At 40.4% G+C, this 15,924-nt stretch overlaps 1 protein-coding gene across 5 annotated transcripts in view; it reads left to right on the forward strand.

Moving 5' to 3' along the window:
- The window catches only part of GHR (growth hormone receptor), a 272,691-nt gene that overhangs the window by 145,637 nt on the left and 111,130 nt on the right, over window positions 1–15,924 (forward strand). Inside the window, exon 1 of one of the 5 annotated variants that reach the window (XM_067730613.1) lies at window positions 9,984–10,029. The exons of the other annotated variants lie outside the window; for them this stretch is intronic. Within the exon in view, the coding sequence (XP_067586714.1) occupies window positions 9,999–10,029 (31 nt within the window). The 5' untranslated portion in view covers window positions 9,984–9,998. Of the gene's footprint in view, window positions 1–9,983; window positions 10,030–15,924 lie in introns of those variants that run through there. 5 annotated transcript variants of the gene reach the window in all.

Consider the following 15,924-nt stretch of genomic DNA (forward strand, 5'->3'; position numbering starts at 1 on the left):
GACATCTTGGTGACCCAGGGGATTCTTCCCTCAGTCCCTCAGGTCATACTCAGCAAGTGAATACATTATCCAGCTCCCCATGTTTTCTTTTTAAAGATATAGCGTTTAGTTGTTATGTCTTTGAAAACATTTATCCTCACTCCTTTGCCAAAATTCATTGAAATCAGTGAAAATTAAAAAAAGGTATTTTACTGCAGTTTATTTCAGGTTGTTAAACCAAGTCTCTAATTGAACTGAAAATATCCCTTGACATCCTTACCTGTAGATTTGTAAAACTTCAGAAAACTTCTGTTAACCAAATAATTTGAAGCAACGCAAGGTGGATGAATTGGTAGAGAGATTGCTTAGTCTGGTTAGTTAGAAAAGAGCAGTAGTTGCCCTCTGGAAGCCAGCAATCCAAAAGAAATGATTTCCAAGATTCTCCATGAAGGCCAAGCAGTTTCCAAGTGGAAAATCTGGCTTCTAACCTTAAATTTCTACTCTAAGCTCATAGTTTAGAAGCAAAGAATAATGAGGACATCATTATTATGAAAATGCTAGTTAATTTTGCAAACATTGTTTATTGTTACAAAACAGTAGATACTGTATGTATAGAAGTTTATAGAAATGAGTACTGGACCTACATTTTCAGCTGTGTGATTCCATGTTATTTCCTTGGTTGCAAGTGCGTAGTGTCAGGTACATATCAGTCTACATAGCGTCTAGCAATGTGCTTTTAAAGTAAGCTTTAGTAAATATTTAATGCGTTGATACAGTTTTGGTTTTTGTTTTATTTTGCTTTTTTATTATTTTTTATTGGAGTATAGTTGATTTACAATGTTGTGTTAGTTTCTGCTGTACAGCAAAGTGAATCAGTTATACATATACATACATCTACTCTTTTTTAGACTCTTTTCCCATATAGCTCATTACAGAGTATTGAGTGGAGTTCCCTGTGCTATACAGTAGGTTCTTATTAGTTACCTGTTTTATATATAGTAGTATGTATACGTCAATCCCAACCCTCTTCCCCTCCCCTTTCCCCCTTGGTAACCATACGTTCGTTTTCTACATCTGTGACTCTACTTCTGTTTTGTAAATAAGTTCATTTGTACCATTTTTTAATCTTTCATTTTATTTTATTTTAATTTCTTTTTTGCGGTACACGGGCCTCTCACCGTTGTGGCCTCTCCCGTTGCGGAGCACAGGCTCCGGACGCGCAGGCTCAGCGGCCATGGCTCACGGGCCCAGCCGCTCCGCGGCATGTGGGATCTTCCCGGACCGGGGCACGAACCCGTGTCCCCTGCATTGGCAGGCGGACTCTCAACCACTGCGCCACCAGGGAAGCCCTGTACCATGTTTTTAGATGCTACATGTAAGTGATATCATATGATGTTTGTCTTTCTTTGTCTGACTGAACTCAGTATGACAATCTTTATTTTCCCTAGGAAACAGGGTTAAGCAAGGGAAGCTGTCTCTTAGAAGCTCTTATATATCAGTATTGATGTCAAAATAACTATTTTTGCATAAACAAACACATTCAGCTGATTTGGTGAACATTCTGTATCTCTATGGATATATATTGAGTTATGTATGTGGCCCTGCCTATATTCAAGGTGCTGAGCACTGGGCAGCTGAAGAAGTCTGAGGCACTCTTACTTCAATCTTTCTTCCCTGATTGGATCCTGGACTTTACCTTGGTAGAGCTACCTCCTAAGGAGGTCACCTGTGCTTAAAGGGCCCCAAAAGGAGCATCCCTGCCAAGGGTATTTCTGAAGGTGACGTGCTGGAATGTCATGCCTGGGCCTAGAATTTAAAGTGAGGCCCTGAGGAAAGTCATACACGTTTTCCACTTGTGGGGGAATTCCCTTTGCTGGAAAGAGAAGGTGATTTCAGAGCCTTGATCCAAACCTTCCTTCCTCTTCTGAATCGAGTAGGCTCATAACCGTTCTTGAGGCTCTGAAATAGTGACAGATTTTCTTAATTGGGAATTCACCCGCTGGTTTCTGAAGGAGAGTTTTGAAATTCAGGGTTGAGAAGGGCACCAGGCAATAGAGAATCCTAGACCAAGGGGTCATTTCTCTAGGCCAGCTTTCCTTCTCCCAGCCACCACCCAGATTGTACCTGGCTCGTCCTTAGAAAAACAAACAAACGAAAAAAACCTTGCAGTCCCCAAACTACATGTTTCTATTTAAAACCCTTTGCTGTTGGGGAACTTTCCTATGTCTCTAGCCTAAATTTCTCTTCATGAATGATAAACATTTTTCCATTGTCAGAATTTTGTCAACCTTTCGTCAGCATCTTGCCATGAAAATATCTTACATCTATTTATATTCGATCACTTTAGCTTTCTTTCCTTCTAGATCATAACTTCCCAGACTTTTCCAATGTGATCCCCATTTAGTGTCCATTTCTGCAGCCCTCACATCTCCACGTTATTTATTGGAATATGAGGCAGTCCTTGGAGGTGACGTGGATTCTTGGATCCAGATAACTCCAGTCCCCACGCTCACTCTCATTCCCGTACAGGTTAATGCCATTCTTAGTTTGGGAATCACAGTTTTGGGTTAAATAACCCTAAACCTTGTCATCATTTCTTGTAGCGCATCTCTCACATGCCTTCCTTTCATCTTTTCTAAAATATAAAGACTAACATTGCATATATTATTAAAATAATGTCATGACCAGTGCTATCAGATAAAGCTCAAGTTTTCCCCCAAGCCACTGAGGTAGCAATGCCAGTGATGGATTCCCTTTAGAGCAGCGGTCCCCAACCTTTTTGGTGCCAGGAACTGGTTTCGTGGAAGACAATTTTTCCACGGACAGGGGGTGGGGGGTAGTGGGGGGCTGAGGGAAGGATGGCTCGGGCGGTAACGTGAGCGATGGCGAGCGGCAGACGAAGCTTCGCTGGCTCACCCACAGCTCACCTCCTGCTGTGTGGCCCGGTTCCTAAGAGGCTGCAGACTGCTACCGGTCCGTGGCCCGGGGGTTGGGGACCCCTGCTTTAGAATGATCACTTTAGTAACAGTAGGTCCTAGAGCACACACACTGTAACTTTATAAACACCTTTCTTTTCTTACTTGGTAACCTACGTAGTAGAACGGCAGTTCCCAGAGCTTTGTGTCTCCCGACCCTATTATATATTCCTCCAGATTACTGGACGCCTAAGAACTTTTGTTTATGGGGTTTTATTGATATTTACTGTGTAAGAAATAAAATCCGAGAAATATTTAAACCAACACATAGCCATTAGAGCGATGATATCATCACATATCAGGTAGCCTCTGGAAGACTCCACAGTGCACTCATGAAAGAGACAAACAGTAGTTTAGTATTATTATAATGATAATTTTGACTTTGTGAACCCACCAACATAGAATATTTTCATGACACCTTTCCCTAGAAAATTACAATCTAAGGCCCAAAATAAATACTAAAAAAAATGATGCTAAATTCTGGTTTAATGAAGCTTCCTGCAGTAATTCTAAAAAAAAAAAAAAAAAGATTACATAGAAGCCAAGATGATCCATTAGCCACTTGGTAGTGCCTACTCTCTTATCTTACTACCTGTGCTGGGGAATTGCTTTAGCTGATCTTCATTTTATAAGAAGCAGGCCTATGAAATGATTTACTGTAATCTTAGCAATGAGGTAGAACACACTGTTCCCTTTTATTATTACCCATTGGAGAAATGCTGAATGCTATAGTAAAAACTGCTTGTACTCGGAATCTGGTGCGTGTTTATCTTATGGCCCCTGTAAATCTCACAACGGTGCTTTCTGCTCTGCTTTGGCCACCAGGAAGACAAGAGCTGAGAATCCAACTTATTATTCAGGGCCCTATGGCATTATTACTGTATGGAATTTTCCCTGAAATTATCTTGTTCCTTAGATCTTGTGTTTCCTTTGCTCTGATTTATTTTTCTTAATATGTTTCATTGTGTATTTGTTTAATTTCCAATGGGAATGAGTGAAAAAATGAGAAAGAAAGCTATGGATCCAGTGTAGAGGGATTGTTGGTGTGCCTAGAGGGAATGCAGACTAAGTAGGGTGAGCGGTTTAAAGTTCCCTTAATGAAATGGATCTTAAGTAGAGCTTAGGAGGAAAAGGAAGTGGGCTGCTGGAGACGCAGGTGTTTTACGTGCGAAATTGTCAGTAAGGAAGATGCAGCTGTAGAATGAGTGCGTGATATCCTGAGGGCAGTAAGGGGATCTGTCTGCCTGTGGTACCAGAGCTGATTGCCTTATTATGTTTTCATTTGATTGAAGAGACAGCTGAGGATAGGAACTGTGGAAAAGTCAAGTAACAGTTTCCTGTTAGGGAAGGATTCTCACTTCAGTTTCTAAAATAAATAAGAAGGTAGAGAATTAAAGGCGGAGAGGCCAGTTAAGAGAAAGTTCTGATGGTATATATATAAAATTAGAAAGGGCTAGCTAAACCCAAGTATGGAAAAAGCAGATGAGGGTACAAAAAAGAATCAGTGCGTTGTAGCCAGCTTTCGTCACCTGGTAGAGTTAACATTAATTCATGACTTATTGACTTCTCACCAGGTCTGCTTTATCCATCACTGTGTACAGAGCCTACCACGGTATATAGCACATAGTAGGTGCTTCATAAATGTTCTTAGATGAATGAAGTAGGTCCCTGCCTCCAAGGAAAATGAAAGGAAACAGGTAAATAAAGTCAAATATGTCTAAATTGCTCTGAGAAGGTCTTATAAAACAAGGAAAAGCAGCAATCTCAGCACAAATGCTGGAGCAGAAGTCCATGGGGAGAGGGCAGTAGAAGCAGATGTGCAACTCCTGCATTGCCTTTTCACATTCCGGGGCAGCACATAAACAGTCTTGCAGAGCCCTTGGGCCGTGGGAGTTTTAAGTCACCTGATGAGCGAGGCACTGGCTCCTCCCCTGGTGTGATCAGGAGCCAGAGTACAGTAGAACTATCTGTGGGAACCTTGGCTCCAGCCTAGTCCTGCCGGCTTGGTGTTTGTGGTTGCAGGGAGCCCCAGCTTCTCTCCTGGCATGATCAAGTGTCTGAGCTCTAGGCCTTCATGTTGAATAGAATTAATTGCCTTAAGCATCAGGTAAGAACTCCTGCAGAGCTTTGCAGGAAGCCAGCTCCTTGTCTTGGAGGCCAGCTTGTAGGGAGATCAGTCTTGAGCAAATGAGTCCTTCACTCTCAGCTCACCAGCCTGATTGGAAGGGTGGCCTTTAAGCATTGCCGCCCACGCTGCCAGTAACCTGTTCCACTCCAACCTGTAAGACTTGTGCGGCTGGTCAGCGACGTCACCATAGGACACTGTGGAGGATGTTTAGAAAAGGGTGACCACTCCAGGCTGTTAACTGAGTTCAGTCAAGGTAGATTGGCAAGGGCTATTTGCAGTGGAATGCTGGTAAATGTTGAACAACTGCTCTTGGTGGTGGGGAAAGAGAGAGAAAGGACGCAGTGAACTGTAGTATTTGCTGACTTCTGTGGTGTAAATACTCCTCCCCATGGCCAATTTCAAGCTACCAGGGTGACCAAAAGTAGCATTGGGAAGAGAGGCACAGCAGTCCCCATTATATAGTATTTCCACCAGACAAATGCAACAGACATAAATCACCTCAAGATCATAGAGAGTAATTAAATGTAGTGAAATAATTACGAAGTGATGGGTTTTAAGTCTTGATTACATTTGTTTTTAATATAATTTGTTTAATTTTAAGTTGATATAACTTAACTTCTAATAGTGCCTGTGTTTAATAACTAGCTCACACAATTCCTGAAAATGTGACTACCAGCTCACTCCCATGAACTGGTAAGAGCTGACTCCAGCACACCACTAGGTAAGAACAATCTGGAAGAAGTACTTTGCCCTGCCAAGAAAGGTGCTGACACTGGCATCCATGGTTCCTGTGCAGGGGCGGGGAGAGAGGAATAACTCGGTCCTGCAGCACTGCTCCCAGGTCTCTTCCAATGGCCAGGAAAACCGTCATTCTGTAAGCAGAGTGAGTTGTCCTGAATGGCTTGCTTAGCTTCAGGTCCTGGTATCCGTGGTTGATAGTCAGTTGCATTTACTGGATGGTGCAATGTCACAGGTTTGCCAGGAGGCTGGGAGGCCCTGAGAGCAGAGGGATGATGTTAGGAGATATTGGAATGATTGCCATACCTACCCGCGCCATGTCCAGTACTAAAGTGGGAAGCCTGATGACAATTCACAAGGACGCCACAAAAAAATTCGACACAACCTGGGTAAAAGTGTTTTTTGTTTGTTTTATTAATTTATTTATTTATTTATTTATTTTTGGCTGTGTTGGGTCTTCATTGCAGTGCCCGGGCTTCTCGTTGCGGTGGCTTCTCTTGTTGCAGAGCACAGGCTCTAGGCACATGGGCTGCAGTAGTTTTGGCTCGCGGCTCAGTAGTTGTGGCTTGCGGGGTCTAGAGTGCAGGCTTCGTAGTTGTGGTGCACCAGCTTAGTTGCTCCGCGACATGTGGGATCTTCCCGGACCAGGGCTCGAACCCGTGTCCCCTGCATTGGCAGGCGGACTCTCAACCACTGCACCACCAGGGAAGTCCCTGTTTTATGGGGCTTTTTTTTTTTTTTTTTTTAGGGATTTAAGTGTAAGATAGTCAGCGTGCAGAAATGAAGAAGAAATCATTATAGCTCTGAAATGGGTCAAAGAAAAGTAAAGAAGGAAAGTTTGAATAGGGTCTTTAATGATGACTAGAGAAGACTGATCACTGAGGTGGGAAGGAAAGATTACAGAGTGGGTGTTCTTTGGCAGAGGAAGCAAGGCAGACAAAGCGTAGGAATGTGAAGGCACAGAGAGTGTTTCTGTATTGCCCAGGAGCCTACTTGGGTACCTGGGAAGGGGGCTGTTGTGGTCTGAATACTTATGTGCCCCCGAAATTCAGATATTGACCTTTCAGATCCCCAAGACAATGGTATTAGGACGTGGGCCTTTAGGGGTGACTAGGTCATGAGGCAGAGCCCTCACGATTGGGATTAGTGCCCTTATGAGAGGTCCCACAGTGCTCCCTCATCCGAGTAGAGATAAGAGTGGTCGAGGGGTTCAGGGCCAGGTGGTCAAGGGCATTTTTATGTCATGCTAAAGAGTTTCAAGTTTTTTCCTTTAGTAATAGAAAGACCTTAGAATAAGCAGAGGGCTGAAAGAATTAGGTATGTGGTTTTGAAAGAATTCTGGAGACACCCTTGGGCACCACTCTATTGCCTGGGGATCATGGGTAAAATTTCCCCAGTCAATGGACAGGCTGCTGGGTACTGCTGGAGGCTTTCTGTCAGGGCTTGGCCCTAACCTGTTCTTAAAGGGAATGTTTGCTCATTGCCAAAACAGTAGTCTTCATATCTAAAATTATTCTCCTCCTCTCCAAAAGGTAAATTAGAAAAGCAATATACCTTTAGTCAAGAGAATTAATCTTTCATCATTTAAGTAGCTTTTCACAGCAGCTACTTAAGTTTTAAAGACAATTTGATGCACATAAATGGCTATAAGCCCCCGGAACTCTCTTTATGCTTTCATCTTGAATTTATCGGACCCATCTTCTTCCAGTAATTCTAGAGTTTTCTTTGTCCTGTTGTCTTCAAGAAATATATTTCTGTAAATCTGGATTGAGAACTTGGAAAAATACACATAGCTGAAGCCTCTTAAAACCTTTATTTCTTTTTTAAAGAAAAATTACTTGAGTACATCTTAAAAGGAAAAACTTAAGAAAATAGGTATGTCAATGGAGTGTGCAGATATGAATGTGCAATATGAAAAGTATGTGTAAGCAGGTGCATCTGGAGAGCTCTTCTTCATTTAAAATCAGATTATCTGGCTCAGTTTCAAAGCTCTGGGTTACTCAGTTTTGCAGTTCGAAAAACAATGTAAAGTTGAGTTACGGAGCTGTCTATGTGACCACTGCCAGGGGCAGTGAATGAAGCTATTCAGTAGGAGATCAATAGCTTTAGTGCAGACTGGGTCAGTGTCACATTCCTCACTGGACATAGTGACTATCCAAGATGGGTTTTAAGTTAAGCTTCTTGACCCCAGCCTGGTCTTCTGCCTTGGGGCATAAACTGAAGTGTTTCCACATTTCCCCAGATGTCAGATCAGGCAGGAATTAGAAAAGCCAGCCAGCCACCAAACATCCTACTGGAGTTGGCCTCCGAGGGTGATGTGGACCAGAGCTTGAATCACAAAGCCCACAGCTGATGACCCTAGGCCAGATGTTTTCTGTCACCCAGGCAGCATTTCTGTAAAGTCAAATTGGTTGGTATCATTTAAAATCTGAAGGATTTAACAACAAAAAAGCAATTCTTTTTTTTTTTTTTGGCGGTACACGGGCCTCTCACCTTTGTGGCCTCTCCCGTTGCGGAGCACAGGCTCCGGATGCGCAGGCTCAGCGGCCATGGCTCACGGGCCCAGCCGCTCCACGGCATGTGGGATCCTCCCGGACCGGGGCATGAACCCGTGTCCCCTGCATCGGCAGGCGGACTCCCAACCACTACACCACCAGGGAAGCCCCAAAAAACAATTCTTATTTCTGACTTTTCTTTGACTAATTGGACAAGGCTGGGCGTTGTTAAAACAGTTGTCTGGAACTAAGTAGCCCTTGACCCTCTCAGATGGGGCAAACATTCTCTACTTGTCCATCCTACCCCCGCAGCTTCCTCCAGGCTGCTTTAGACATTTTTGCTACCCTCATAGCTTCAATAGGCCAAGGTCATATTTAAAAGATTGAGTAACAGGTATTACATGGGCAGTCAGAAAGAACCAGGCTTGAGCACCAGGACAGAATCCTAGAACATGACTGCTAGGCTGGACATTACTCGTTTAGTTACTGGATCATAAAAAGGTTCAGGAAATCCCAGGGAAGGAACTAGGGAGGCAGTTTGGGGAGTGGGGCCCTCAGGAGCTTGTGTTCGTAGCTTTTTACCAACTAGCATGGAAGTACAGGATGTTTATTAAGAGTACTCCTTAATCAATACCTGTGGAAGAGAGAGAAAGGCAACAGGAACAGCAGAGCAGGAAAAGGACAGCATGAAGGTCTTTGTGCTGATGGAATCTCTATCTTGACTGCGGTGATGGTTACCCGAATCTTCATATGCGACAGAATGACACAGAACTCTACATATACCCTGTACCAATGTCAGTTTCCTGCGTTTGATACTCTCCCATAATTATGTAAGATGTAACTACCTTGGGGACATAGGTGAGGGATACAGAGGATCTTTCTGTATTATCTTTGCAACTCCTTGTGAATCCATAATTATTTCAAAAGTTAAAATTAAACAAATCAAACAAACAAAAGGGGGGAAAAAAGAGTGGGCAGAGCAGGAAGTTGAGCTGCGGAACAGGCCCAGGGACAGCCTCAGCTGACCCCATGGGGAGCTCAGGAGCTGGATGGCCCTTCATAATTGTTTCTCATGAGGGCAAGATAACCTGGCCTTTCTGCCCCAACACAGATCACTCAGTGAATGTGGGAAGGGTCTTGCCCTTGGTGGAGGCTGCCCTCTACCGCCGAGGCAATCCCTAAAAGGGCTGAGAACTGAAGGCTGTTGGCCTAGAGCACCTCCAGCACCTGGTCCTTCATTGAAGGGGTCTGGACAGCACTCTGCAGTGGCCCCCATGACCAGCAACTGTACCAGTGACCACAGATGAATATCAACCCTGCCTCTAGGCACAGGTTGTGACCCTGTCCTACATGGTACCCAAGGCTGTGCCTAAGTTCTTTGGACTGATTCAGAATCAAGCAAGTTCTGGCCTAAGAGAGCAGTTGGATGCCATACTCTTTACCCACTTTACTAACTTATCATTTAGTCACTACAGAAATTTTTTCGTCTTCACATAGTATTAGATCATCAAACTGTTACCAGTCTGTGTCCAGAAATCTGAATCAACTCTTATTATATCTTATTGTAATCTCAAAAAAGAATGCTTTTTGAGAAGGACCAGAATCTTCCTTCTTTTGATGTCTTCCCTTTTCTCTCCCCCAGACCTCTAACTCTACTGTGTTAACCATACAAGGAATAATCAGATGTCTTCAGCTCTGGTTTGTACGATTGCTGGTGCAGCTTTTTACTTTTACTGATTTCATTTTGATCTATTCATGAGGATTGTTGATCCAGGCATTTGAAAAAACTCACTTCATTGCAAAAGGGATGTTAGGGACCTTGACCCAATAATAGATATATTTTTCTAAGTGGCTCTGAAGCAGTTGTCCCAAAGAAGAAATTATAGTCCCAAACACATCATAGGTTTGTTATTTTCCAAAATCTCATTAAAGAGTTAATGCAAGTGGAATTTTCCTACTACGCCCCTACCTTCTCTCATGCCTGACAGGATTAATGTCATTAATTGCTAAAGTCTAATCTGATTTATTACAATTTCGTATTAAAGATACATAATGTAATTGCCCTTAGATGTCAAATACTAAGGAACTTATTACTATTTTAGTTGTGCTGGTTCTTATCCTTTCTATCTTTCATTCAGCTTTTTATTCCTCTCATGAACATTTAATGAAAACTTATGCGTTAAAGGTGGTTTTTAATAGGATTTGTAGCCCGAAAATGTTCTGTTTCTTGTCTTAAATTTTGAAAGAGGGAAAGAAATAAGCAAAGTATAAAAATAAGTCTGGGATTTATCAATAGTTAACTATGTCCTTAAACTCCAACTAGGTGTTTCATATTCTGCTAAGAGCTAGGAAGGATACAGCCATAAAAATCCTTACTCTGAGAGAGTGTACAGTCTAATCAGGAAGAAAAGACTGACTCATATAAAAGCAAAATAACAAGGCACCATAATAAGTTGCTGAATGCCGTTGTAGTATGTAAGTGATGGTAGAATTCAGAAAACTGAAAGGGGACAGGGTAGATAAGAGTTGGTCAAGAAGACTGCATGGAAGAGAAGGAACTCACTTTGAGCATTAACGAAGGGGTGGGATGTGGAGAGAGAAATGGAAGAGACTCATTCCAGTATAGTAACACTATTAGAGGCACAGAAAGGTGAAAATAGCAGAGGCTTGATATTGATAAGAACTTACTGTTAACTTTCTCCTAAGAATTTCGAGTGTTGAAACCATCCAACACCTCAGTCTACTTTCAAGATTTTCTGGCAAAGTGAAAGAGGCAAATATTTTTTATTGTTTTACAGCTGAGGTTATTGACTTTCTCAATTACAGTTTGGGCTGATCCTAATTACCTGCTGCTAACCTAGAAGAGTCAAGGAGTTAGGCGTTCAGCATCAGAAGATGAAAACCTGTATTTTCTGGCAGTGTGAACATGAGCAAATTGTTTAATCTGGTGAGCCCTGGTTTTCTCACCTAGGAATGGAAATGAGAGCCTTATTTATATTACTGGGTTATTTTGGCTATTAAATTATATCAGAAAGAGTGGAAATTCTTTTTAAACTATTAAACAATACAAATGCTAGTGTTTTGGTTACTCTCTCCACTAGACCACACTTTTATGTCATGGATTTAGATTCTTTTCATTAAAAAGTTAAGTGCAATGATTTTTGTTTTAAAGATGAATATGGTTTTTTTTTAAATTTTTTAATACAATTTTTGAAGGTTATAATCCATTTACAGTTATTCAAAATATTGGCTATATTCCCCATGTTGTACAATACATCCTATCTTACACCCAATAGTTGGTACTTCCCAACTCCTATATTGCCCCTCCCCCCACCCCCACTGGCCACCACTAGTTTGTTCTCTACATCTGTGAGTCTGCTTCTTTTTTGTTATATTCACTAGTTTGTTGTATTTTTTAGATTCCACATATAAGTGATATCATGCAGTATCTGTCATTCTCTAACTTATTTCACTTAGCATAATGCCCTCCAAGTCCATCCGTGTTGCTGCAAATGGCAAAATTTCATTCTTCTTTATGGCTGAGTAGTATTCCATTGTGTATACGTACCACATCTTCTTTATGCATTCATCTGTTGATGGACACTTAGGTTGCTTTCATATCTTGGCAATTGTAAATAATGTTACTGTGAGCATTGGGGTGCATGTATCTTTTCAAATTAGTGGTTTTGGTTTTTTGGATATATACCAGGAATGGAATTGCTGGGTCAAATGGTAGTTCTATTTTTAGTTTTTTGAGAAGCCACCATACTGTTTTCCACAGTGGCTGCAACAATTTACATTCCCACCAACAGTATATGAGGGTTCTCTTTTCTCCACATCTTCGCTAACATTTGTTATTTGTGTTCTTTTGCTGATAGCCATTCTGACAGGTGTGATGTGATATCTCATTGTGGTTTTGATTTGCACTTCCCTGATGATTAGTGATGTTGAGTATATTTTCATGTGCCTGTTGGCCATCATCTGCATTTTCTCTTTGGGAAAAATGTCTATTCAGGTCTTCTGCCTTTTAACTGGACTGTTTTTTTGATGTTGAGTTGTATGAGCTGTTGATATATATTGGATATTGATCCCTTATCAGTCATATCATTTGCAGATATTTTCCCCCACTTACTAGGTTGTCTTTTTGTTGATGGTTTCCTTTGCTGTGCAAAAGCTTTTAAGTCTGATTGGTAACATTTGTTTATTTTTGCTTTTATTTACTTTAGGAGATGGATCCAAAAAAATATTGCTGTGGTTTATGTCAGAGAGAGTTGTGCCTATATTTTCCTCTAGGACAATAGTATCTGGTCATACATTTCGGTCTTTAATCCATTTTGAGTTTATTTTTGTATATGCTGTTAGAGAATGTTCTTATTATAGACTTTTACTTGTAGCTGTCCAGTTTTCCCAGCACCACTTATTGAAGAGGCTGTCTTTTCTCCATTGTATATTCTTGCCTCCCTTGTCACAGATTAACTGACCATAAGTGCATGGGTTTATTTCTGGGCTCTCTATCCTGTTCCATTGATCTATGTGTCTGTTTTTGTGCCAATACTGTAGCACAAAAACAGATTACTGTAGCTTTGTAGTATACTCTGAAGTCAGAGAGAATGATTCCTCCAACTCTGTTCTTCTTTCTCAAGATTATTTTGGCTATTTGGGGTCTTTTGTATTTCCATACAAATTTTTTACATTACCAGTAGCAACCATCAGGCTGCCATGAAATTTATTTAGTAAGGCTCAACTAGTATTTTTTTTTTATTTTTGGAGTATAGTTGATTAACAGTGTTGTGTTAGTTTCAGGTGTACAGCAAGGTGATTCAGTTATACACATCCATGTATCTATTCTTTTTCAAATTCTTTTCCCATTTAGGTTGTTACATAATATTGAGCAGATTTCCCTGGGCTATACAGTACGTCCTTGTTGGTTATCCATTTTAAATATAGCAGTGTGTACATGTCAATCCCAAACTCCCTAACTAGTATTTTTTAATGAAAAAGCATAGAACAGGAGAGTAAGATATATATTGCACTCTTTAGTATGGAAGATTATATCATTTATACTAATGGTAGGTATCATTTAGTGATACACAGAGACATAAGTGATGTATATATGGGTCAAATGTATATTTGTGGATTGTTGTCAAAAATTGAAAGCCCTAGTTATACTACAGTATTGAAAGTACAAAACATTCAGTCCTCATTTTTTTGAATCCTCAAGTTAAACCAAAAAAACATTAGATTTCAGAGATAAGTTACACTATGTAACGAACATGAGATTATGATGAAATAGAGCATGGTACTACATATTCTGCATTTTTTCTTATGCCTGTTGCTGAAACTCAAATTCTACCTTCACTTCTTCTACCCAGTATAGAAAGTAAAGGGTTGCTTCATTTGTTTCCATTAAAATCTACATGCCTAGAACCCATCCTGCACTATATTTTCTGGAAGATATTTTTTTTCCTATTCTTTTTCTTTCTTTTTTTTTTATTGGAGTAAAATTGCTTAACAATATTGTGTTAGTTTCTGCTGTACAGTGAAGTGAATCAGCTATAAGTATACCTATATCCCCTCCCTCTTGGACCTCCCTCCCCCCTCCATAACCATCTAGGTTATCACAGAGCACTGAGCTGAGCTCCCTGTGCTACACAGCAGGTTCCCACTAGCTAACTATTTTAAACATGGTAGTGTATTTATGTCAAACCTAATCTCCCAATTTGTCGCATCCTCCACTTACCCCCTCCCCATGTCCACATGTCCATTCTCTACGACTACATCTCTATTCCTGCCCTACATACAGGTTATCTGTATCATTTTTCTAGATTCCACATAAATGCATTAATATACGATATTTGTTTTTCTCTTTCTGACTTACTTCCTCTGTAAGACAGACTCTGGGTCCATCCACATCTCAAAAAATGACCCAATTTCATTCCTTTTTATGGCTGAGTCATATTCCGTTGTGTATATGTACCACATATTCTTTATCCATTCATCTCTTGTTGAACATTTAGGTTGTTTCCGTGTCCTGGCTATTGTAAATAGTGCTGCAGTGAACATTGGGGTACATGTGTCCTTTTGAATTATGGTTTTCTCTGGGTATATGCCCAGTAGTGAGGTTTATTTTTAGTTTCTTAAGGAACCTCCATAGTGTTCTCCATAGTGGCTGTATCAATTTACATTCCCACCAACAGTGCAAAAGGGTTCCCTTTTCTCCACGCCGTCTCCAGCATTTATCGTTTGTAGATTTTTTGATGATGGCCATTGCGACAGGTGTGAGGTAATACCTCATTGTAGTTTTGATCTGCATTCCTCTAATAATTAGTGATGTTCAGCATCTTTTTCATGTGCGTCTTAGCCATCTGTATGCCTTCTTTGGTAAAATGGCTATTTAGGTCTTCTGCCCATTTTTTGATTGGGTTGTTTGGTTTTTGATATTGAGGTCCATGAGCTGTTTATATATTTTGGAGATTAATCCTTTGTCCATTGTTTCATTTGCTAATATTTTCACCCATTCTGAGGGTTGTCTTTTCATCTTGTTTATGGTTTCCTTTGCTGTGTAAAAGCTTTTAAGCTTAATTAGGTCCCATTTGTTTATTTTTGTTTTTATTTTCATTACTCTGGGAGGTGGGTCAAAAAAGATCTTGCTGTGGTTTATATCAAAGAATGTTTTTCCTGTGTTTTCCTCTAAGAGTTTTATAGTGTCTGGTCTTACATTTAGGTCTTTAATCCATTTTGAGTTTATTTTTGTGTATGGTGTTAGGGAGTGTTCTAATTTCATTCTTTTACAGTAGCTGTCCAGTTTTCCCAGCACCACTTACTGAAGAGGCTGTCTTTTCTCCATTGTATGTTCTTGCCTCCTTTGTCATAAATTAGGTGACCATATGTGCGTGGGTTTATCTCTGGGCTTTCTATCCTGTACCGTTGATCTATATTTCTGTTTTTGTGCCAGTACCATACTGTCTTGATTACTGTAGCTTTGTAGTATAGTGTGAAGTCAGGGAGCCTGATTCCTCCAGCTCCATTTTTCTTTCTCTTGAGAAAGAAAAATTTCTTTGGCTATTCGGGGTCTTTTGTGTTTCCATACAAATTGTAAAATTTTTTGTTCTAATTCTGTGAAGAATTCCTTTGGTAGTTTGATAGGTATTGCATGAATCCATAGATTGCTTTGGGTAGTACAGTCATTTTCACAATATTGATTCTTCCAATCCAAGAACATGGTATATTTCTCCATCTGTTTATGTCATATTTGATTTCTTTCATCAGCGTTTTATAGTTTTCTGAGTACAAGTCTTTTGCCACCTTAGGTAGTTTTATCCCTAGGTATTTTATTCTTTTTGATGAGATGGTAAATGGGATTGTTTCCTTAATTTCTCTTTCTGATATTTTGTTGTTATTGTATCCTTACCAAATTCATTGATTAGTTCTAGTAGTTTTCTGGTGACATCTTTAGGATCTTCTAGGTATAGTATCATGTCATCTGCAAACAGTGACAGTTTTACTTCTTTTCCAATTTGTATTCCTTTTATTTCTTTTCCTTCTCTGATTGCCATGGCTAGGACTTCCAAAACTATGTTGAATTATAGTGGCGAGAATGGATATCCTT

Source organism: Pseudorca crassidens, chromosome 3 (assembly GCF_039906515.1).
Source record: "Pseudorca crassidens isolate mPseCra1 chromosome 3, mPseCra1.hap1, whole genome shotgun sequence".
NCBI classification, from domain to species: Eukaryota; Metazoa; Chordata; class Mammalia; order Artiodactyla; family Delphinidae; genus Pseudorca; species Pseudorca crassidens.